Raw genomic sequence first — 25,688 nt, 5'->3', positions numbered from 1 at the left:
AAAGCCAGCTTATTCTCGTCTGGATGGTGCACCAAACTTAAATTTACTTAAAAAAATCGTTACGAGAACATATGAATATTGTATGTAATCTATCTATTTAACTGCCTCTGTGGCGCGGTCGGTAGTATATGCGGCTGCCGTGCGAGAGGTCTCGGGTTCGAATCCTGGGTCCGGCCAAAAAGTCCCGGAGTTGGGAAGTTGAGGTCGAAGACCTCCGTGCCTCGGAGAGCACGTAAAGCCGTCGGTCCTGCGCCTGACCTCTCACTGGTCGTGTCGGTTATCCGTCCCACCAAACTACGAGAGTGATGGAATAGAGAGTGTACCTGTGTATTGTGCACACACTTGGACACTATAAACAAAGTCCTGCACAGATGGCCGGTTTCAATGAAACTGACCGCCGTAGCCGTATATCGGCTAGGAGGACATTATTATGTAATCTAAATTGTAATTTTCCTGGTCATTGTTATCAACATTATCAAAACATTCACAAGAATTTTAATGAATCGATCTTATTTCGTCTGTTCATAAGTCAACGTATCCCTAACTGATTCAGCAAAAACAAAGATTACGTCCCGACTTACGAATGAGATGATATGAAAACGTTATTGTTTCTGTATATTTTATAAGTTTTTTGTAATGAAGTCGTAGAATCTTAGAAATAATAATGTTTTTCGTGTAGAACTTGACGTTTGTATTGAATAAGAATGAGATAATTACAAGAGAAGAGAACTAAAATTTTATTTTATGTATTCTCAGTTTTGTATCTTATATAGTAGCTGTGGTCCAAAATAATATGATTAATTTTCTGGGTACAAAAGATATGTTTTTATGTTATAACTTTGTATTAGTAAATGTTAACAACTTATATGAGGCAGGCGCTCAGACAGTTCCTGTTGTATGGTTTCAATTTGTTAGTCAGCGTGACGCTACGTCCACACAACGTGGTCCGTGAAATTCAGGCCGTTTTACCAAACGAACTATGGTAAATATTGAGCGATCATATAAACCTCATGTAATATTAGAAAAAAACAATAGCGTAAATCTCTACAACTATCAAGTATCGACTACCGATCTATCGACAAATTTTGTATGATAACCTGATCAGCGCCTCTGGTGGGTGGCGTAGGAACTAATTGTTCAGTACATTTTACATGTCAAATTCTCGATACTCCTTAGTACCGACTGTAAAGAATAGAGCTGCAGTACAAAGATTGAGAAAAAAGTAAAAAATAAAAAAAGTTGGTAAAATCTAGACAATACGGAAACAGCAAAAAGGCCAAGAAAAGCCTTTAAACATGATTCGTTAGAACTCGTCTCAAGAAGGGCGGCAGTTGCAATGTCATGCAATTACCTACGTGTTTGCGAAGTGCCAGTCACTGCGCACAGTTCCTTTTGCGTAAGAGCCGAGGTCGCCCGGGAATATGTTACGAGCCTCTTAATGTTCCGCTTGTTTTATGTTTTGTGGGATTTTAAGGCTTTTCTGTTGTTGTATTTTTCGTTATTTTTGGAGATACTAGTTATAAAGATACGGTTTTATCAGAGAAGATTGTGTTTACTCAACATTTAATTTAATAGTTTAAACGAACTTAAACTGTATTTTTCTAACATCATTAACGTTATTTTAATAGATTTGGTTAAATGAAAAAGCTTGAATTCAAGAAATTTGACACGAGTGGCAGCCTTAAACTATAACTAATTAACCATCAATAAAATAAAGTCAGGGTCTTTTCAAATCATTCTTCTTAAATCAGTGTATGTACACAAAATTATCTTGCAAACTTTTCACAAAATTACTTATGTCACAAAACAATAACAATTTCGCAGTTACCAGTTAAAATTCGCGCACAATGAAAGCAATTCAACTACGAACACGGCTGTTCATTTCGATTACTAAGTTCCGTAAAACTGAAATACCATTAAAACCCGATTGCCGGTTCAGCTGAGCTATCGAACATCAATCACGCACTTTACATGCAAAAAGTAAATACACCACTATGAATTTTACAACAATGGCGGCACAATATCCGGCTCGAACCGGTTTTCTACACGTACCACTTCAATGCAACTCGAAATTACGGATGCGAAGTTGTGCAAAAGTTTTGTTTGTGGTTACATTATTCTAGAATTGGAATACGTTTTGAGAGGTTTTTTAGTTTTGTTGAACGTGAATTTCAGGAACCCTGAATTGTGTTTGGTAAATAAATTACCTAGTAGCAAGTATACTACGGTAGTGCCAAATCTTATTCAGGACAGAGGAAAATAAATCTGAATTCGTCTTCTTACACTCAAAATCGATAATAAAATAATTTACTACTTGCGTGTACACAATTTCTTGACAGATGTTATAGTAGAAGGCTATTTTTTTAACCGACTCAAAAAATGAGAATGTCCTCATTTCAATCAAATATAGGGTAATCGGATGAAGAAAAGAAAAGCGAATTAGTGGGAAAATAGTGCAAATAAAATAATCATTAATTTTAACAACATTCCAAACAGTAATCTAATTAAATAACCAGGAAACAATATTCAAAAATACAAAAATCCAATTCAATATATCGCCGCGCTAGTTTACACCGGTTTGCGGGCTTATTTGACTTTGCAATGGCTTTCATTTCACTAAACGACATCCGTACATTGACACAAATGACCCGCAGTCGGTTCATTATCATCGACATCGGAAATTAATTCTCCGTGGATTTGTCCGATGTTAGTTAAACTGTTTTACAACTCAAACTGATTGTGTGTTTAAGCGAGTTCCAAGTGAGATTGATTCGAGTTTTATGTGTTCTAAAATTTGTAGTATGAGATTTTTTTTTTGATATCAAAGGTGCAAAGGCATTGTTTAAATAACAAACCAAACTATATTTGTGAGGCAGGCTTTTTATAAAAAATCATGTATTACTTGTATTACTACTAATGACGATGATTTCAATCATTCGTGTCATTAATTATATTATTATTGTATTAACCGTAGATGCTTGTATAAATTATATACAAGGCTACGACTATTAGCTGAGTCGCTGTCATGTAACGAGCGTTTGACTTTCAAAATGACTTGAAAAAATAGTTCAAACGGAATCCGCGAGAGGCGCTGATTGATTCTACTCAACACTTTATAATCGACAGTATTATTAAATAGCTGCTCTAAAATATGAACATGTCTACACAAACATCACAAGATCTATTCCTATCTTATTCCACTAAAACAGAATCTCAATGACGTAGGAATCCGTGAGTAGACGATAGATGATACTAGCTGTTCTAACCGTCGAATCAGAGTGAAATCCTATTATATTCGTAATATTAGTTACAAAGTCAAACATTGAGATTCATAGCACAATGGAAACGGGACCTGTGGTTCGGGATATGGTAATGTTAGCTCTGTGTTTGTCTGCTTGACTGTATGTTTGTGGTAGTGAGTCTTCGATAGCTAAAACGTATTATTGAATTAGATTTATAGGTAGTGTAGTTTGATTAGTAATATGAGACTTCCTAAAACTAGGAGTATGCAAATTCTTAGTCAGGATCGCCTGAAAATTGTAGAATATTTGTTTTTAAAGACACTTTCTGTACTAAGAGTTAACCGCTCTTGTGTCGCGGAGACTTTTATAAACAAACAAACAACGAACGCAAAGTACAACCAGACCCGAAACAATTATTTGTGGATCGCACAAATAATAAAATTGTTCCGTGTGGGAATCGAACCCACGACCTCCAGACTAGTAGCTGTGTGGTGACCTTAACCACTGTGCCACGTAGACTATATATTAAATAAGTCAATAACTAAGGTATGTCAAACCTGAATTGTCATATATATTTGATAATCAAGATAAATATTAATCAAATATAGTAAACCTTGACATTGTATAGGAACCTTTAAATTGGTAGTTGGTGCTTAGTTTATACTGAAAAAGTGCCAATCACAAATATGTCATACTATGTGCCGTTCAAAACCGAAATAGTAGTCAATTTCTATAAAATTATAAATATTTCACAGAAAAAAATGTCCCGAATTAAAATTAACTGTTTTAATTTTATTCAATAATTGGTCATCAAATTGCTCCATGAACCGTAATAATGTGCAACCTGTTAAAGCGACAGTGCAAAATTACATTAATAATATCTAATTTGTTAACCGTTTGTGGTTGCATAGCGGTCGACAGGGTTAGTCAGTCAATTGTCAACCCGACTGTTACTTAATGACTCAATTTAGAACAATGTGTGTATTATATTTAAATAGTGAGTTATCTGTGTATGTTTAGACGATGATTATCGAAATATTATAGACAGTAAAAAAATACATTCTAAAGATAAATAAATGTTAAGTTTTAAAGCCACATCAAATATGAACCGTATTATAAATGTTATTGAGATCTATTCGAGAGAGATATTATTATGTTTGCCATATTTATCGTGAATTTTTGTGTAGGGTATAAGAAATTAACACAAAAACCGGGAATATTTCCTAAAATTGGTAACTTTAACTTATTTGAGGAAGGCGACTTTATTCACTTTATCGACTTTGAGAAAGACATTTAACACTGCAACGTTAGACATGACTGAATTATAACAACAAAGTTCCTTTAAAAAGTCTCACGCAAAAATGAAAAACCACATCAGTTTCAACAAAGATGTAACGTCTTATTTTCTCAACTACTCTGCAAACCCTTTATAAAACTATTAACAAGGCAAAAGGCAACGTAAACAAACTGACAGCCAAGCATAAAAGTTACGGAGTTGCCTTAATGCTCCTGAATTATGCAAAACGGTTCTTAGACATTATCTTTGAAGGCACTGTGCATAAGGGCTGGTATCTACTTGAGAATCTAGTGCTTGATACTGATTGGTAGGAAATTAAACGTTGATTTACCCCCGGTTTCTAAGGTAGCGTTTTTTTTTGTATGAGTTTTAACGCTATTGAGTAGATAAACTACCGCTAAATGTATTCAGAAACCGGGGGTTAGTCACGGATAACGAAACTTCACTGGGTTTTAAAAGACGATCAGTGATTTTGTAAACATTTGACGTAGGCGTTACACATAAGAGTAACTGGTTAGTGGTATTTGAGTTTTTGGCTTCGGAGAGGAAGCTCTAAGTCAGAAACGATTGTTAAGATATGAATAGTATAATTTGATTGCTTAGAAAATGAAATTACTGCTTAAAAATGACGAGTTCTGACGTCGACTAGAACGACAACTAGTCATCAAATGAAGTAGTATAAAAACACTCATTTTGTATGTATTTCAAGATATATTATGTTACAGAAATCTACTGAACTAATTTGCTGTTCAACAAGAAAGTAGAGTCGAGTTGCCTAAGGCAGTATATATTAAAGCCATTTCTTCACACGTTGTTCTACAAACCCTAGTGTACACCTGGGTTAAACCCTTTCAGTGCTCTTAAATAAAAGTAATGCACGTTTTATTAATTATTCAGAGTGCATCGAGAGAGCACTTCGTATAGTTTAAAAGTTAATTTTATGTCTTCAGGCTGTGTATGGACCACTCGAGTTTAATGTCTCTCGGGATCGCGATCGCTTACAAGTATTACATTCCGATAATATTCAAGTTTTTAGCATAAATATTGTACACAAATAGTGTTCATTGGTATTTAAAACGTATTCTGATTAAAAAGCGTTTTTCAAACGAATAAATCGAAAATAACTAATTAGTATTATAAATAGTGACTGTTAAGTATCCAGAATTTTAATATGTAATAAACCAGATTTCAAATAGATTTTGTTATATCATGTATATTTAAAACGATTGATTTTAGTGTAATATTTAATCCCCTTCACATTCCGGGAGGAGACCAAACGAAAAAAAATAATAATATGTCTCCGCAGTTGGATAAATTATTGTTTTTAACTTTTTTTTATGTTTCAATTATTTATTTCCCAATAGCTGCCTTTACTCTGTTCTACTCTATCGCACGTTCTTAGAAGCGTACAGGATTAAGTGCGGGAAAGCTGTGCGGTCTTCGCTTGCGATTTTCTTCGCGGGCTTGACAGATGAGCGCGGCGCGTGGTCTTTTCTTTCCTTTTACACGCGCGCTCTTTCACGCGCCTTTATTGTTTCATGCGCGATAGAGTGTGTGCGTAAAGGGGTCTAATCACCTTATCGGCGGCATGTAAAAAGTGAAACTCTAAACGTCTATTTTTCTGTGCATTAATTAATTAAAACTTAATGAGTTAAAAATAAAATTTTTACTCGTACATCGGTTTTGTATGCTCATATTATATCCGGCACACCATGATTAAATACCGCTGCTAATAAATTATGTTATAAAATTAATAAATACGTTTACTGGCATTTAATTACGAAGCTGTAAAATTTCCCCGATAGCGAGTAAATTAATCAGTTAAATTTTAAATTGATGTGATGTTATTTTTGCAGTAATTTTAATTTATAACACGAGTAAATGTGGCGAACGTTAATGTTACCAGGGAAAAGGTTTACCTCTTACCCAAAAAACAATATAATTTTTACAAGATTGAAATTAACCGAATATTTGTCATTTAGATGACAGTTAAGCATTCTTGAACAAATTTTTAGGTTTTAGCTCAAACCTATTATTTTAAAATATATGTCACTATTTATTTTGTTTACATCCACTCGATTTACATTTAACATTGAGTCACAGTACGCCTACAGTTAATTAAAACCTCGTATTCCGCAACTGAACAATTGACAATCAACCCATCAGATGAAGTGAAACAATTTCACCGCAAACAAAAATTGAATCATTTTTATATCTCGAAATGCAAACACGGGCATTATTGCCGTTTTATATGAGTAAAATGGCGTAAACGTCCGGGCTGTTAGGTTATTGCTTCCGTTTAAGCGCGTCGGCACTGTAGAACAAAAATGTATAAAAATGTCTGCGTGTATTGTTAATATGCCTCATATATTTCTTGTAACTATTGTCTGGGTTATATATGAGCGCGGCGAGGCAATTGTTTTTTTTTTAAATTTCGAGGAACGCTTTCGGCGGGTTAAGTAACTATTTTTTTTCAGCGTTAATGGCCGCGTGGAATTTTTCGTTTGACTTTGGAATGGTTCAATTTTGGAACGAGTTTCTGTTAAATATGTATGGGTGTTTTAATTGGTTTTTTATTGCTGGCCGTTTTTCATGGCCGCTGTTCGGCTCCCTTTGATGAGTTATGTTGAATAGCGGCTTTCAGGCTTTTTTCACGGATGTCAAGTGGGTTACGGTGGTTGTTGAACGTTTTGGCACATGAAACTTGATGACGTAATTATATTTTAATGAATTACACCGATATCTAGAACATACTCTACTCATTTTAATATGGTTTACTCAAATGAGGCAACCGATGACAGAAACCGGTGGAAGATTTTGGGGGAGACCTTTGCCCAACAATGAGACAGTTCAGGATAGTAAAAAAAAATACAGACGTGATTTATCGACTAACAAACCCCATACCTACATCAAATGAGTTAGAATAAAGCTATACATTTTGAAAAACAATCACGAACGCTCCTTAATATTCCAATATCAACGTCAAAAAATATACAGCCAATTATGACCTAATTCCAATTAGAAAAATAGCTTCAAAGTAAAGTGAAATGATTCGATCAACGCTTCAGAACGGTACAAAAGTCACGTAGGCCCGAAGTGAGTACGGGACGGTTAAAAGAAATATCTTTATTAAAAACCTTTGTTTTGTAATTAGGGGGGCGTCCTGCGCCGGCGAATCATTAGCGTAATGGCGTTAATAGGGAGACGGGACTAGAGGTGGGAATTGTCGATACGTTCGAACATCGATTGCTTGTTTTTCTTCAAACGAACGGAATCTGAAGTAATGAAACGTTTACTAGAAGCAGTCAAGGAATTTTGCTGTCGTTTTTTCATTTTAAATAATTTCTGGTTCTGACATTTGACATTCAATCCAGGTTTCATATTTGTCTTGTTTTTCTTTTGTTGTTTTGTTAAGACACGACAACAAGTATGTGAAGTTAAGTTTATTCGTTACATTTACGAGTTCCAACGAGTTAAGTCTACTCTCTAATTTACATTTCTCAAATATCAAAATAGTAACTTTTTCCATTTTATATGTACCTATAAAAAAAACTCTTCTTATAACACAATTAACAAACATCGATATCGATAAAACGTACCTGAGCCTATAATCCTATGTATCTCTCAACAAAAAAGTGCCAAAGCTTCGCGGAATTTCCCTCCAGAAGAAAGGAAACGCGATAATTCCTTGTAATGAATATTTAATTATTGTTTTCGTTTTTTTTAACGTTTTATCGTAAATTTAACGTAATTATTTCATTGCTTTACACGTTTTTCTACTTTGTTCGAGATTAGCTTACTTTGTTAGCGTTTTTCTTAAATAGGAATTTAATGTTATGTTCTCCTCCAAGTTTCTGCTACCCTGGTATTAAGTTTTAATGTTTTAGAGAATAATTGAATTTTATTTTTCTTTTTCTTAGTTGAAATTGGTGTTAGTAATCTTTTTCGTTAAGTACTAAGTAGGTTCCTGTAATAAGAAATAATTAAGTGAAAGGGTGTCCTGAGATTTTAATGTAATTTGTTTTTTTTTATGTGACGAGAACTGAAGATTTGGTGACAAATATCTACAGTAATAATAAGTACGAAGTACGTACAAAATAAGTTATACTAAGCAACAAAACAAAAAAAAATCAAAACCATTGCCATTTGGATTCAAACCTGACACATATGTTGCGCATTATTCTGAAATATGTCGTTTTTCTTCTTAGATCGGAAACCCAATTACACCATGAATTTTACGACATTTAAACCAAAATTGTAATTTACATAAACCGTCCTTAAGGCTTTTTATCATTTTTGTTTATAATTTGCTTTCAAAATAAAACATCTCACTTCAAAAAGGACTATTTAAAAAAAACACGGTACAATTTTTCCAAAACTTGTGCAAGCAATTACAGTGTGGTGTTGAACTAGTAATACGGTTGCGTTAACAAAGTTACTGAACTATTGCGAACTGCTAAACAATTTAATTAGTCGCCGCACTCTACTTGTCGATGTCACGTAACGTGTTCAGTAGTTAACGTGACGATTTTTGTTTGATTTGTTGTTTATTGGAAGTTTTAGTTGAGGAAGGATTGACTTCATGTTGATTTTATTTATTTATTTATTTATCTTCCTTCCAACTATCTTTACAGGTCAGTGTGGCATATTCATAATGTAACTTAGTTTAAATTAACATAATATAAATAATTATGTATTTTGAAGTTAAAGTTATTTTATTTTCACACTGATTCAATCTTTAAATAAAACACACTTAAACCTTCCTCAAGAATTATATCAATTGGCGAAAATAATCCATTATGAGCTTTTCGCGATTTGGCTAAGACATATAGCTAGTTATTATATTATAGATGTCACGTTGTGATCATTATACTCAGTAAAATGCAGTATGCAGCTATTTGATCATTAAAAATAATGACCATCAAAATGACCATACATAACGATCGACAGAAACATACCTTCATAATTTTTTTATGCGAAAAACTAGTTTTTACACATTTAAACCTAGGCTTAACAACTTATGTAGTATCTGACTCTACAGATACAGTATTTTGAATAAAATCAAGCACAAAACATTATCATTTAACGAAAAGTTTGTGATAATTTAAAAACTCCTTGTTGCATGTTAAATCATCCGAAAGAAATAGAATAAAATCATATTATTCATATTTTATTAAGAAAATTTTGATGTGCCTATAACTTACATGTGTAGTAAATACTGTTAATGTAAGGCGGTAATAAATATAAAAATAAATAATAAAATAATTATACTAGTTTTCACTGAATAAAAACCTATAAAGTCTAGACACTTTTCACTTTATCAATATACCGAACAATACATGTCACATACCTATCTCTAATGTACTATGCATTGTTCACTACCATTACATTTATCCAACTACTAGCTGACCCTCGCAACTTCGCTTGCGTCACATAAGAGAGAATGGGTCAAATTTTTCCCCGTTTTTGTAACATTTTTTACTGGTACTCTGCTCTTACTGGTCGTAGCGTGATGATATATAGCCTATAACCTTCCTTGATAAATGGACTATCTAACACTAAAAGGATTTTTCAAATCAGACTGATTCTGAGATAAGCGCGTTCAAACAAACAAACAAACAAATATCAAACAAACAAACTCTTCAGCTTTATAATATTAGTGTAGATAGTACAATTCAAACCGAGCATAGAGCCGTCTAGACGAAATATATTAAACCTCTTTTATCGTCATTATCTGAGTTATAAAATGGCGGAATAATCGCTATATTAAAGTGATTGGTACTTCCGATTAATAAGAATACTGTATTTATTAGTACTTTGCTTTTATTCGGTTTTTACTCTTAAGATTTATGGAAAGCAAATGCTGTACTCAATTTTGAATGTTCATTGTTTATGATTATTTTATTTTACTCAGCATTCTGTTATGATTTATTTGACTCTTAAATTTTAGTATAACTACTTTATATCATTTATTTCACTTTTTTTTTATTTATTAATGTTTGAATTAGTAAATCTGCTTTGGTACTCTATCAAGTTTAAAAACTATCGGTATTTTTGCCTATATCGATACTTACTGTCTGCCTTACACCCTGTATAACAAAAGGAACTGTAAATAGTATACTTTTGTTATTATTGAATTGTTTAATCTCTAAATCTTAATTCAGCATTGTATTTTTTGCATACTATATTCGAAAACTGACACTAAACTATGACAATAAAGATCTAACGTCTCTAATCTTATGCATCAATTAATCTATAAATTATTATCAAAACCACACGTAACCCACAACACATGTCTATTAATATTGAATACATAAAACACATTTGCTGCACACCACTTAAAGTTTAAACTTCGAAGACGTGAGAACGCATAAACTAGATGTTTGGTGAAATTGTCTCAAATGTTACAGTTTCAGATGTCACTGGTTTAATTTTAATAGTTGTTTTTTATCTTAAAGCCATCTCAAGTTTCTTCAATGGTCAATTCAAATTCTTATATCTTCTGTTGTGTTCTACATCAATGGTTTATCGCAAAAGGGTGTGTTTGTATTAGTGAAGCAATGTGGTTGCATGTGGTCGTGGTGGTTACATGCAAAAATCGTATGGTGGGAAAGATCCACAGGCAATTTACTATTTGCTAAAAGGGTCAGAAAAACTCTGGCTTACCTCTCCGAAAACTTAGTAACTGATGTTAAAAGGAGAAAAAGTAAACGGGGCAAGGAACTGAACGCTCTAAAAGCAAGAGAGGTCGTTTTGCTACCAAATAATTGATAAATTTCTGATAGTAAAATTATTTTCCAGAAACCTGTAGCTACGCAAACAGACTTACATTCTTTATCAAATAAATGTGCATATTAAAACAACCTTATAAATCACATAATGCCTTAAAACACTTCATAAAACGTCTTGTCTCCCAAAATAATGTGAGGACATTCTCAAATTCCCCGAACTCAGTAAGGTTACTGGCACACCTAGTAAATGACTTCTCAGAATGAGGCACGTTTCTAAGAAGAACCACTTAAGAGTGTCTCAGTGTCAACGTAGTTCAAATGACTTAAACAACGCAAGAGAAGAATGACTTAAGATGAATTTAATTTGTGATTAATTAAGCCTTTTAAGATTGAGAACAGCAAATTCAGCGAATAAATATGTTACAGCAGGTCATTGTGAAGTATTTAATTAATTGACAGACCTGAATGTCCTTTTTTTGGAATTAACACAATAGTGTTGTTCTGTAGTCCTAAAATTTAGACCTGGGTATATTAGATCAAATTATGCAAATTTCTAGCCTGGATATTGTGACGTGAACGATACCTAGCAGTATGCTCTCCTTTATTGAATATGTTATAAATGGCAGTACGTAAAATTATCTTAACAATTTTTTTTCTGAGTATTACAAACATAATGATGGATAATAATATTTGTACATAAAAATGTATATTACGATTGAACTGCATTAAATTACAGGTACTCCAACGTAATCAATTAAAAAAAAGAGATAAAAAGTTTTATTTCCAGAAAAAGTACAAAGTTACATAAGATTAACAATAGGTCCCAAACTAGGCTAGGCCTGTATCTTGGGAAAATTGAATTCTACGAAAGCTTTCCAATTTGAAGATCCATCACTAGCCATATGTAACACGACTCCATAATCCAAGGTGTGACTACATGGAACTATTTGCTAACACAGACATAACACAGGCACACTAAACATTACCTTTGCCTAGTGGACCGGAACGTTTGGAGTCGACAAACACCAAGCTAGAAACCAACACTGGCAAATATTTGAGTGATTGCCTATATATAGACGGATTTGCCGATTTAGCCTTTCACGTACTGTTAATACTCGCTATTGACGAGCTCCAATATCTACCATGGTTTGAATGTTCCGATATATTTTGCGGGTTCCTATTGTAAGGACCCATTTGCTCGGGCGTGGGTTTTTGATTGCGATGCGCGTCGAACTGGGATCAGTCTGACTGTACTGGAGGAACGATCATGAATAACTTGCAACTTTGTATTGAATCATTATCGATAGAAACATTGTGTAACTATAGATGAGGACTTAATTAATATTATAAGTGTGTGGAAAGAAAATAACGTGAAGATATGAAAGATCAATGACTTCTAGATGAGATATGTTCGATTGTCTCGTACACGAGCAACCGATAATTGATCTCACGGCTAGTCTTTTGAATTTTTCAATGTTGTACTTAATTTACAACCAACTGATAAATCTAGTCGTGGACTAGTGGCTAAGGTATCAAATTGTATCGAAAGTTTGAGTGTTCGGATAGCACTTATTGCAATTTTTATTCTACGATTAATAAGCCTAGTAGCCTAGATAAATAAGTATAACTTCTCATTTAACTTTAGTTTGACAAAAAAATACAAAAGTGTTTTTTTTCCATTTTCCATGCGCCTTCAGTTTATTTTAGGGATGTGACACGTGAAATAGGGGATTGATTGTTTTGAAACGGTGGGTGGGACTGATTGCAGGGATTCCAGGGATTTATGGAGAAAATAGTGGAGATATCTGAGGGTTATGGTGTGATTGTGTGTTATTTGTGCATGAAATGTATGATCCTGTTTCAACTGAAGAGGAAAATAATAGGTATTTGCGTATTGTAACTGCTTCAGTAGCGCAATTCTGTACAGTCTGTACTGTCGAGTATCGAGGGTTTGGCAATTTAAATGTACTGCCAAAATAGTTCTTATGGAGCTCGCAAGAGGCGCTTAACGGATTTTCGTGTAAAATTTCTCGATAGCTAGCCGGTTGGCGATAATAGTAGAGAATAGCTACGGTTCTTTTCATAAAATTAATTGTACGTTGTCGATAAATCACAAAGTCATGTAAAATGTCATACGGACCTGAATTGTTTATTACGATTTTACATTAATAATATTAAAGTTAAGCTACAAACAGTACCGTCACTAATCCGCGGGGATTGTGGTGACAATTCAATCCAATCAACGTAATAATGCGATAAAATTATTTATAGCTTGAAACAAGTAACAGCAAGCAAAAATCAAACAAGATAAAATTACCACTGCTTAAAAAGTTTCAATAAAATATCCGTTTAAAGTATTTACAAACGCAAACCGCACACTAGAGAAGCTATCAGCTCTAAGAATACTCTCCATCAACCAAATAATTATGTTTACAATGTATTTTTGCATTTTTCATACATTTGCCAAGATGCAGCGTTCTGGAAAACTTCCCCCTGCAAATTGCAGTGCAAGTCGGCTGCCGCAAATATTTGAATTGTAAAGTGCGATTGGTTTGCCTTCTACGTATTCAGCCGCTGTTTACACCGAGAAATAAAAATTCTTTACGATTCATCCGCGAATGCGAAGTTAAATCTCAAAGAGCATTTCATGGATAATATTGGTTCGGTTTGTTAGTGTTGAATGAGGGTAATTTTCTAGTACATTTTCATTCAGCGGGTTCAGGTACGTAATGTCGTTTACTGAACCGTGACGATTCGTGAAAGCTTTCGGTCCGTCGTGATTAATGTCGGAATACGTTTTAAATGCAGCGATAAAAGCAATGATTTATTCCACTGGCTATGTATCGCAGGTACGTAATAATAGTATTAATTTTATTTATTGTATTTATTTCGGTTTTATTACTTTCCTGATATTGAGTACGGATTACGGTGAATGAATGCGCTTTTGAATGTATTTCTCTTTTATTGTGAAAATATATGTTCGACATTCAATCACTCAGTGCAAAGTGTCGAGTAAATTGCAATTCATGGAATTATTATTGGACTTAAGCTACAGCTTTGCAATCGAAAATTCTTCATAAGTTTATTTTATGTACCTAAGTACTGTTGACAAACGTAACCTACTTTTAAGTTCTCATATTTTCTTGGAAGTTCTCTCGAAGAAACATGAGGGCGGTTAAGTCTTAAGTTACTTGTAACATTTTTCGATTCATAAATAAAATACATGTTTCAAAGCTTTCAACAACATGACCTAATCTTATGATTGCAAGAAATCTTAATTCGTCGAATTTATTGTGTACTAGCTGACCCGTGCGGCTCCGCTCGCGTGAATTTCGCACTGTTGCTTATTCGTTTGAGCACGCGAATTGCGAAGCACTCGATACACCTACACATAAAAATGTTAACAACTCTTTTGTCATCTAATAGTTATTTACGAAAGGGACCCGAAAGGCACACAATGTGACACAGGCTCAGGCAGGCCTGATTTCCTGTGGTTACCTTCTTTTCCGCTCTCGTCTGTATCCGTAGCAGTTTACAGTGTAAAATATAATACCTTATAATAGACTGACCATTGCTTACCCGTCTGGATTCAGAATATTATTATAGGTCCTATCTGCGCCGGAGCTCTTCAGACGCGTAATAATGTATACTTGCGATGATACGTCCGAAACCGCGTAACCCGTAATTATTTTTTATACTTATATCATCCGTTGTTTATTTTTTTAAACTTACCACATAGTCTGTTTCATAGCTATCCAATTTATTTCCTTAATGCAACCAATTAATTTGGTTATTAAATATTATGTGATTCGAACAACAACGCCATCTGTCAGTTGCGGCGAACAACGACAACAAACGAAATTACTCGGTTTGCCATCTAGGATATCCCGATCGCACCGGACCCACGTAAACCAACATTTTTGTGTAATAATATATCATACAACATTTATGTTTAAAAATCTTATAAATGTATAGCATGTTTCAAAGGTATTTTTTTACAATAAAGCTATCAAAATAAATTAATTAGAAAAAACATGCTTTGTTGCGGTTTATAACGCCATCTATTGGTTGGTGCCAACAACAGGTATCGATACGGCAGGCGCCGCGTTAACTCTATGCGAATGTTGTGAAATGGATTGTAACGCCATCTATGGTCTCTATAGGGAAACGCAGGTTCAAACGATTTCTACGTATTTTTTTCAATTTTCTAAAAATCTTTGAAATTTTATGCTATAAAAAGTATCCTAGAAATTGCTCCACTACTTATTCTATGCATATACCAAATTTCAGTGCATTCTATCCGGTAGTTTTTACGTGATAGCGACACATACAGACGGAGGACAGACAGACAGACAGACAGACAGACAGACAGAAAAGAAAATTATAAATTGCAGATTCGGTATCAGTATCCGTTACTAAACATCCCCCATTGGTTTTTTTTTAAATATATTCAATGTACAGAATTGACCTCTCTACAGATTTATTATAAGTATAGATGAGGACTTAATTAATATTATAAGTGTGTGGAAAGAAAATAACGTGAAGATATGAAAGATCAATGACTTCTAGATGAGATATGTTCGATTGTCTCGTACACGAGCAACCGATAATTGATCTCACGGCTAGTCTTTTGAATTTTTCAATGTTGTACTTAATTTACAACCAACTGATAAATCTAGTCGTGGACTAGTGGCTAAGGTATCAAATTGTATCGAAAGTTTGAGTGTTCGGATAGCACTTATTGCAATTTTTATTCTACGATTAATAAGCCTAGTAGCCTAGATAAATAAGTATAACTTCTCATTTAACTTTAGTTTGACAAAAAAATACAAAAGTGTTTTTTTTCCATTTTCCATGCGCCTTCAGTTTATTTTAGGGATGTGACACGTGAAATAGGGGATTGATTGTTTTGAAACGGTGGGTGGGACTGATTGCAGGGATTCCAGGGATTTATGGAGAAAATAGTGGAGATATCTGAGGGTTATGGTGTGATTGTGTGTTATTTGTGCATGAAATGTATGATCCTGTTTCAACTGAAGAGGAAAATAATAGGTATTTGCGTATTGTAACTGCTTCAGTAGCGCAATTCTGTACAGTCTGTACTGTCGAGTATCGAGGGTTTGGCAATTTAAATGTACTGCCAAAATAGTTCTTATGGAGCTCGCAAGAGGCGCTTAACGGATTTTCGTGTAAAATTTCTCGATAGCTAGCCGGTTGGCGATAATAGTAGAGAATAGCTACGGTTCTTTTCATAAAATTAATTGTACGTTGTCGATAAATCACAAAGTCATGTAAAATGTCATACGGACCTGAATTGTTTATTACGATTTTACATTAATAATATTAAAGTTAAGCTACAAACAGTACCGTCACTAATCCGCGGGGATTGTGGTGACAATTCAATCCAATCAACGTAATAATGCGATAAAATTATTTATAGCTTGAAACAAGTAACAGCAAGCAAAAATCAAACAAGATAAAATTACCACTGCTTAAAAAGTTTCAATAAAATATCCGTTTAAAGTATTTACAAACGCAAACCGCACACTAGAGAAGCTATCAGCTCTAAGAATACTCTCCATCAACCAAATAATTATGTTTACAATGTATTTTTGCATTTTTCATACATTTGCCAAGATGCAGCGTTCTGGAAAACTTCCCCCTGCAAATTGCAGTGCAAGTCGGCTGCCGCAAATATTTGAATTGTAAAGTGCGATTGGTTTGCCTTCTACGTATTCAGCCGCTGTTTACACCGAGAAATAAAAATTCTTTACGATTCATCCGCGAATGCGAAGTTAAATCTCAAAGAGCATTTCATGGATAATATTGGTTCGGTTTGTTAGTGTTGAATGAGGGTAATTTTCTAGTACATTTTCATTCAGCGGGTTCAGGTACGTAATGTCGTTTACTGAACCGTGACGATTCGTGAAAGCTTTCGGTCCGTCGTGATTAATGTCGGAATACGTTTTAAATGCAGCGATAAAAGCAATGATTTATTCCACTGGCTATGTATCGCAGGTACGTAATAATAGTATTAATTTTATTTATTGTATTTATTTCGGTTTTATTACTTTCCTGATATTGAGTACGGATTACGGTGAATGAATGCGCTTTTGAATGTATTTCTCTTTTATTGTGAAAATATATGTTCGACATTCAATCACTCAGTGCAAAGTGTCGAGTAAATTGCAATTCATGGAATTATTATTGGACTTAAGCTACAGCTTTGCAATCGAAAATTCTTCATAAGTTTATTTTATGTACCTAAGTACTGTTGACAAACGTAACCTACTTTTAAGTTCTCATATTTTCTTGGAAGTTCTCTCGAAGAAACATGAGGGCGGTTAAGTCTTAAGTTACTTGTAACATTTTTCGATTCATAAATAAAATACATGTTTCAAAGCTTTCAACAACATGACCTAATCTTATGATTGCAAGAAATCTTAATTCGTCGAATTTATTGTGTATATTTTTGTGTTATTGGGTTCTTTAACGAAACATCGGGGTTGCTAGAACATTGAGAAGCTATACTTTCACCGATCTCAATTTTACATATCGTCTTCATAACCTACTCATATTCTTACCTGCATCGTAGTAAAAATGAAACTGCCTACATTTTTTGCTAAAGGTACGAATGGAGAATGATTTAAATCATTATATAGACCTTTAAATGCTTTCAAATAATTTTCTTTGTTAAACTAAAGTAGATCCACTTACTTTTGAAATGTAATCAAGTATTAATTATTGCTAAAATAAGGTATAAATAATAAATAACCTGGATTCAGGATGAGGAAAATATTTATATGCAGTTTTCTTTTCTATAGTAATCTTACCTCCAGCAGCGTCCCTCGTTCCGAGAACAGACGCTATCTGCGGCCGTTCCTCGTTGATGACCAGCTCCGCCTGCTCGCTGTACACCGAGTGTACTGTGGAGATGCAGGTCAGTCGCAGCTGACCGCGCTCGAAGCTGTCCGGCCGGACCATGAAGGAAAGCTGGCTTATTGATGCCACCTGGTAAAATAATCGTATTAACCTATATTACACAACTGGCAAGCTAAGTCTATACGCAATAGACAGTATCGATAAAACTTTATCAAAAAATAAAAAAAAGGTTCGATTGAATGTAACTTTTATTTATAATATTTATTTGCCATTTACGTAGGCAACTGGAACAGCCTATCCTCTAAGAAAAGAGCAAGAATGACACCCAAAATTACATAAAAACACGTGTTGTGGAATGGTCTAACGGCATGTGCAACTAAGAACGAGATATCAAGTATCCGACAATATTACGGGATGACGTTATGTTGCTGTCTTTAGTAAATTGTGAAATAGTCTTAGAAGAACGGTGGAGTATTACCTTGTTAGACGTTTCTGCTGTAGGCATAGGGTCTGTCGCATCCTCGTCTATGGAAGAGTCGTGATGTCTTGGAGATGGAAGCACTACTGTGTCTTGACTTGGAAGAAGCTCGCCCTCCTAAGAAGTAAACAAAGTAAATTACAAACACTGTAGATTATATTTAAAGTTTCTATTTTTTAACGATTAACTCTCCCTAAGGATCTTAGTAACAATGTAAATTTTCGATATTAAGGGCTATTTTTGTTTTAGCCAATATGCGTTTAACCAAGTTATCGACGAGAAACAGGCAACGTTTGAATACATTACTAAGCAGGTACATTCGAACTTAAAACCGTTTTATTTTATATTTTGATAATTCGAAAATTCGTAATTGCTTTACAGGCACTTGACTTTAGTATCAAACGCACTTCAAACCAATAAAAACCCCCTGCAGACATATATTTGTTTCACCAAGAATCGTTGCCAAAAAAACAACGCTTTTACCCCAACATTTTCACGACACCAAGCGATTGGGAGGGAACTCACCACTCCGTGACGTCATTAATCAATGTCAAAAACCAATTAGAGAATAATATTTGTTTTCGGAACATTTTCGCCAAATATCGCTCCCATACTTAAGCCGATTGTCCTTTAAACTCTCGTTGTTTTAGGTTTCATTCATATTCGGGGTCATTGTATAAAGAAAACATAGGCCTTCGGAATACAGATTAGGGGTGAAATTGATCGGTAACTACTAATCCGGTAAGCGCGGATGAAATTCAAATATCAGTTGATGATAATAGGATTTGTTTTAAGGAAATTGAATGGAGATTTGTTGGAAGAGCTTTAGACTACAATGTGGGTCTGTGTATAATGTCTTGCTTTTTGCTTTGAGGCACCTAGTGTCAATAGTGTAAACCTGTCTCATATTATTTAAAATAGCCTAATGAGCAGTCATTAACATTTCTTAAAGTCATTTCGAAGACCTTAAAATTTAACGTGTCCAAAGCACGAAGATGGTTATTGCTTATTGGTAGTTTATCTGATGAACGTAGTTTACTGTACGTGAGAAAAATATATCCTATTTTTAAAACAAAAAGTGACTTTTGAACGCAAAAATCTCTAAATAAGTAGACTTACAATATTATTATATTATACGGATACAACGCAAGCTTCACTGTTCTTCGAGCTTACCTTTGAAGTCCATACAAAATGGCTATTATTTATTAGACATGCTAGAATTAAGTTCTAAAAAAAATTAATCCCGGCATGTAGTAACAACAAATAGTTTTTATAAAGGAAAAATAAATAATGACAAAGATTTAAACATCAAACGAAAAGTAATCGAGGCTAAAGATTTAATTTGTTTTAAGTGTTTGAACGTTCAATCTTTAGAAAATTAATAACAAATTAATTACTTTGTGGGATGGAACAAACTATTAATTAATGAAACAAATCAAAGACACTAGTCGTGTCCTAGAAAGATAAGGTGACTTGTTATTTTGTGAAAATCTGTGCTAATAGTAAAATACTTATATTTCATTCATTATTATATTATATAGTATCATTTTGTTTAGCTAAGAGATTTAAAGCTAGTTTTTCGGCTTATAAATAATTGTCGAACAGTCTATCTGATAAACAAAGGACAATGAGGTCCAGTATCACCAACTTATGGATAAATGTCAGTTAACCTATCTCTTAGATAAATTAATAAAATAATTACTTCCAAATAAACAGTCAGCCCCTGAGAATGATTAGTGTAACCTGATCGAAATATCGTAAATTCGTAACTTAAGATTCTCGTCTCGTTTAGGCCATTTAGCAATTGCATATGTGTACAAACCGCGATAGTCTAAAAATCTTAAAGATCTGTATCAAGTTTTTTAGAAGAGGTAGAATTCCAACTGATAACCTAACTTTTATGTACCTACTGTATTCAGAAGTGATGTTAAGTTCTCACTCATTTTAAATAGTATATGCGCATAATTGAAGACAGAGTCTAGTTATACGCTCTTTTCATAATATTATAATTTTTATTTTAATAAGCTTCGATAATTTTAGTCAAATTGCGTTGGTAGTGTTTCCAAATACTCATTATATTGGATAATGATTTAATTATTATTTCTTAATGAGCTCCTTGTAATAGTGGGAGTTTTAATGAAAACATGATAATAAACTATCTGACAGTTTGATAATTACTTACAAATAATGCTTTATTTAAGTATAATTATTTAAATTTAGTCTGAAATTATGTATACTGAATAAAATCGATAATGTCTGAGATATAGAGAGTTTGAATACACTGCATGAAACCAACTATTCATGTTGATGAGACAACTTTAATCTGACCATATCGTCTGTGTTTTTGAAACACACAAGCCATAAAGTAATAAAAAAAAGTGTCTATTGGTTTTTGATTGAGTCACCGATGGGAAGCAAAATAAGGTTTAAAAATCAATTCCTGAAAAAACTTCTACCGACACATACCGCAACCATTTTTGGACATTTTCCGGCCAGCCGCTTTAAAAAACATGCTTTGAAACATATTTTTTGAATATCTGAAATATTTTCGACGTGCCCGTGGTATGGGTAAAAGATAGCTACTGATTTTATCAGTCCCAACTGTTCTTGAAAACAATTCTTTTGATTTTCACTAGTCATCATCATCATATTTATAACGGAATAGGGTCTTAAAAAATGATATCAATAGAATCGAGAAATTAACATTTAAAATTTTCTTTAAAACGTTCCCTTAGAGCACGCGAGAGGCGCTGCTTAATTGTTTTATACAATTTTTACAGCTCCTTGTCAATAGTAGTAGAAAACTCTAGTTAATTACTAAAAGATTATAAAAGTTAATATATTCATAGGTCCAGCATCCATTTCCCAGTAAGTTATCATCGAGGTAAGTAATAAAACGGTGGTCGTTTAGTCGTAATTTAGCTTAGAATTTCCATGCTCAGAACGCCTCTAGACGATTGCGGTTGTAACCAATTAACAGTTGATATCGGTAACCGATCATTGAACAGGCCTGCTATAATTTAGTAGCCAAGTATCCACTCACAAGGATATCTAGGCAGCTAAACTGTGGAACCTGTCTTTGAGCACATAAGGAGGCAGCAGTATGAACATACATCTTCACAGCCTATAGCCAAAAGTCAGGCACGCAGTAAACTCCAGGATACTATATAGGATATTCCAACAGTGATTGGTTCAACCCAGTGCATGATCATCAGAGAGAGAGGTTTTTACCATTGTCGACAATCAAGGAGATATCGATAAATTTTGTAAATTGTGGAGCTTTCAACACTCGATAGTTCCGAGCGTAAGATGTCGCAAACCAGTCACATATACAACATCAGAGGCATCTTACCTGTATAGTGTCAACGAAAGGTCCAAATGCCTTCCACGGGCTGAAGATGATGTTGTTATGTTCATCGCCAGGCCCTGGAGTACTTCGGTAGTGATGAGGAGCATCTATTGACACTACAGGACTCGGGAGGATCCGCTGCTGGATTATTGGCTTGCCTTGAATCTGGGAACAAAAAATGTTGATTTGAAAACAAGGAATTTTTTTGGTGCCATCATAGTGGATTGTACTAAGTTTAGATTAAGAAAGACGCTTTTGCGTCACTCTTAGGCCCGTTGCCCACGGCGACTTTTTGTAGCCATGCAAACGCGATGATGTCGCGCGTAGCATTGATAAAGACACATAGCAGTCGCCTGCTGTGTTCCCTCGCCCACGGGCCCAGATTCAGTCGCGATGCAAACGCGATTCATGATTTTAGATTTAGATAATTGCATTCTGACCAAAGTTAGGGTTTTTAAAGCAGTGAACATTTTGTAGATCGAAAATAGAAAATGATGAATGCTGTTTTATTTTGAGCTGATAGTAGCAACTGATTTCTGATTTAAAAGTTCTGGAAGTCAGTCACATCAGTAAACAAATCAGCGTACTGCGTAGAGGTCTTGTCTTTAACGAATAAACACGTAAATGGCCGTTAAAATGTGAAGGGTCTAACAATGTGTACACGCCTCTATCCTTAAGAGGTTCGTCGTAATGTTACGATTTAACAAATCCGGAAATTAAATTCTCTAATATCAAAAGCGTTACAGCCATTACGTATTGTCGTTTCCAAGAAATTGTAAAGCCAACATTACGGACAAGTAAATTAATAAGATTTCCTTCGTTAATTACGTATTTTCAAACTCATTATGCATTGTACATTACTTATACATTTGTTTTGTTACTTCCTGTATTGTTTGTTTTGTTTAGAATTGTTTATTTTACGTAGAATCTGCAATACTGCGAACTCTTTGTACGCTTATCATAGTAGTCATTATTGAATGGAGTTTATTTGCCTTATGACTGACTAAAAGCAGAAGCCTAAGTTTTCTCCTTGTTTTTAATTTATCATTTGACAATTTTCACCAAATTGACTCTGCATTTGAGTAAAAAATGGCAACAGTCAAAGTGGATTCTATATTTTTTTAGTAAGAATTATTATTTTATTACCGTTCCTAGTAAATCAACTGAACATGTTATCCTTTACAAACTTATTTTGCGTTCACAGCCGTACAATTTGTCAAACAGGTTTTCATTCATAATGTAGCCACAATTTTAAAAAAATCAAAATGAATACTCTTTTTCATTCAATAAATGAGCTAAAATCTCACATTCATTAACACGTTTCTTACTATACTCCGGTTACATTAAGCCTTAGGTATACAAAGCCTTCACCGGGCGGTGTGTGCGGAAACCGACGCGTTATAGATGAGGGCTATCTATTTAGCGAGGTGAGGCGATTTCCTACTTGTCTATAATGCGATAGATTTTGCCACTAATATACTAAAGTTCGTACGTCTACTGCTAGTGGAATAAACATGAGTTTGCGAGCGTTTTTCTTGTAGATGTTATAAATATTTTGTTTGTAGGTCATTATTGGATATTTGTAAAAGTTTATAATTTAGGTGTGTTATTCAAATTTTGCTGCAAAATATCTAACTTTTAGAATCTTTGACCATTTTCTTTATTGTAGCATTGAATAAACGCTAAGAAGAAGATATAATAAATTTACTACGATGAAAAAACGTAACTAAAAAAAAAATGATACAAATAAGTACAAATTAATTAAACACTAACTGATTAAATTAACAACACGAAAAGGTAAATCAATTCTCCGAAACAACAATTAAATACAAACAAATTATCTCTCCAAACTACATAATCAATCTCAACATCAAATTTCAAAGATTCAAACATATTCATACAATTTCATACATATACTAAAAAAGTCGCATGTAAGACGTCTCTTAAATTACTTTGATGTTATCATTAACGAACCAATTCCTTACGGTGACTAGTTTGTATTAAAACAAGACCAATTATTTCTTAGCAACTATTAAAAGTTTTAAATTAAACTATGCAAAGGAAAACTGTTCAGCCTTTACGTCAACAAGATAGTTAATTAAAAGAAGCAAAGTTTGTTTGGACTTTTTTTTTCTTTCTTCGGTTAACATAGTGGTGCTAATTAAATTTACATACTGGCTGTAAATTGAAGGAAAACAGAGCCTCCGGAAAACTATCCGTTTGTTTGGAAAAAAATATTATTATGCTTTTTATAAGGCGCATTTTCTTGCATTATTATTTTTATTATTTTTTATATGTATGGAATAATACACAGAAAATTTACGTCATATTAAATTTCAGAACAGTAGCGCGCATTTTTATTCTTGGTATTGTCGAGTATCGAGAGTTTGAGAATTAAAATATACCACAAATACTTCTTTCGGTGGCCGCTAAAGGCGCTAAAGATTTTTTGTACAAAATTGGTCATAAACTTGCTGATTGTCTATGATAGCAGCATGTTATAACTCTTTTGAAGTATGTGTCTCTTTATAAAGATGAAAACGCTACAAGCGACACTTATCTCCCAATTTTGCAGATTCGCTAGGATATGAAATATGGACATGCTTTGTTAGTTACTTTTGCTAAAATTGCCGATTATATTGAATAGTATGATTGCTTTAGTTGTACACAAAAAGCTACAATACACATATTTTTATATATCGTAATATTTTCAAACATCAGTCGTCAAACCTAGTCATAAAAAAGGTAACAACTATTAGTATTACTATTCAAGATTGATACAATCATCTTACAAGGCAAAAAAACAGTCTACATTTTCCCTAAGCTGTAGTATAAAACCCTTTATATGTACTTAGACGGTGATCAGTCACCGCCACATAGTCCAGACTAGATAGCGGCGATAGAGACGTCCGATGATTGAGTGTTACATCGCTCATTGCCGACTGAGCGAGATCTACTAGTGATGGGGGAGTTTTGTCGATAGATGTTCGTGAGAAATGTGGTAACTGACCAATACTTTGTATTTACTCAACAGTACCTCGATTCTCTACCACTATCGGCTACCGACAACCGGCTAGCTATCGAAATTTTGACATTTAGAACGTACTGCTAAAATGTTTCCTACGACACCCGTCAGAGGCGCTGATCAGATTTTCATACAAAATTTCTCGATGACAGTTCGGTTGTCGGTAGTCGATAGTAGTAGAGAATCGAGGTATTGTATAGTAAAGCAATACGATGTTTTTCGGGAGTTGATTTTTTAAATGAGTATTCATTAATTTTTTTCTAAGCCCACGCCTGTGGGGAAAACGGCCAATTTTTTTATGCGCTTGAACTCGACAAAAGTTCAAGTCGATAGTTGTTTGTGAGAATGTGGTAACTGACCAATAGTAATGTATTTACTGACATGTATGGGTTTGTTCTAGTAAGTTTACAATATTTTTTTTAGGAATTGGATCGTTTTTTAAATGAGTTTACATGAATCTTTTTCTCTAAAAAAACACGTCCCATAGCTTACTATGAGACGTGTTCTTTTTTGTATTTATCTATGAATTTCATAAAAAAGATTCGGTAATTTAGACATGATGGTGTGGCAGATAGACTGACTTTTGCATTTATAATATCATTGATAGATTGTGGTATTTGTATTGGCGAATTTATAACCATTATTGAAATTATATCTATTAATACGGCAGTAAATGCGGTCAAT

General features: G+C 33.9%; 1 protein-coding gene across 1 annotated transcript in view; it reads right to left on the bottom strand.

Moving 5' to 3' along the window:
* The window catches only part of LOC142972790 (uncharacterized), a 293,932-nt gene that overhangs the window by 32,906 nt on the left and 235,338 nt on the right, over positions 1–25,688 (bottom strand). The window contains exons 6-8 of the mRNA XM_076114087.1: positions 21,983–22,144; positions 18,631–18,747; positions 18,104–18,281 (exon numbers count right to left, since the gene is read on the bottom strand). Coding sequence (XP_075970202.1) covers positions 18,104–18,281; positions 18,631–18,747; positions 21,983–22,144 — 457 coding nt within the window. The remainder of the gene's footprint in view (positions 1–18,103; positions 18,282–18,630; positions 18,748–21,982; positions 22,145–25,688) is intronic.

This window comes from Anticarsia gemmatalis, chromosome 5, assembly GCF_050436995.1.
Source record: "Anticarsia gemmatalis isolate Benzon Research Colony breed Stoneville strain chromosome 5, ilAntGemm2 primary, whole genome shotgun sequence".
NCBI classification, from domain to species: domain Eukaryota; kingdom Metazoa; phylum Arthropoda; class Insecta; order Lepidoptera; family Erebidae; genus Anticarsia; species Anticarsia gemmatalis.
This window is presented reverse-complemented; position numbering and strand designations above follow the sequence as displayed.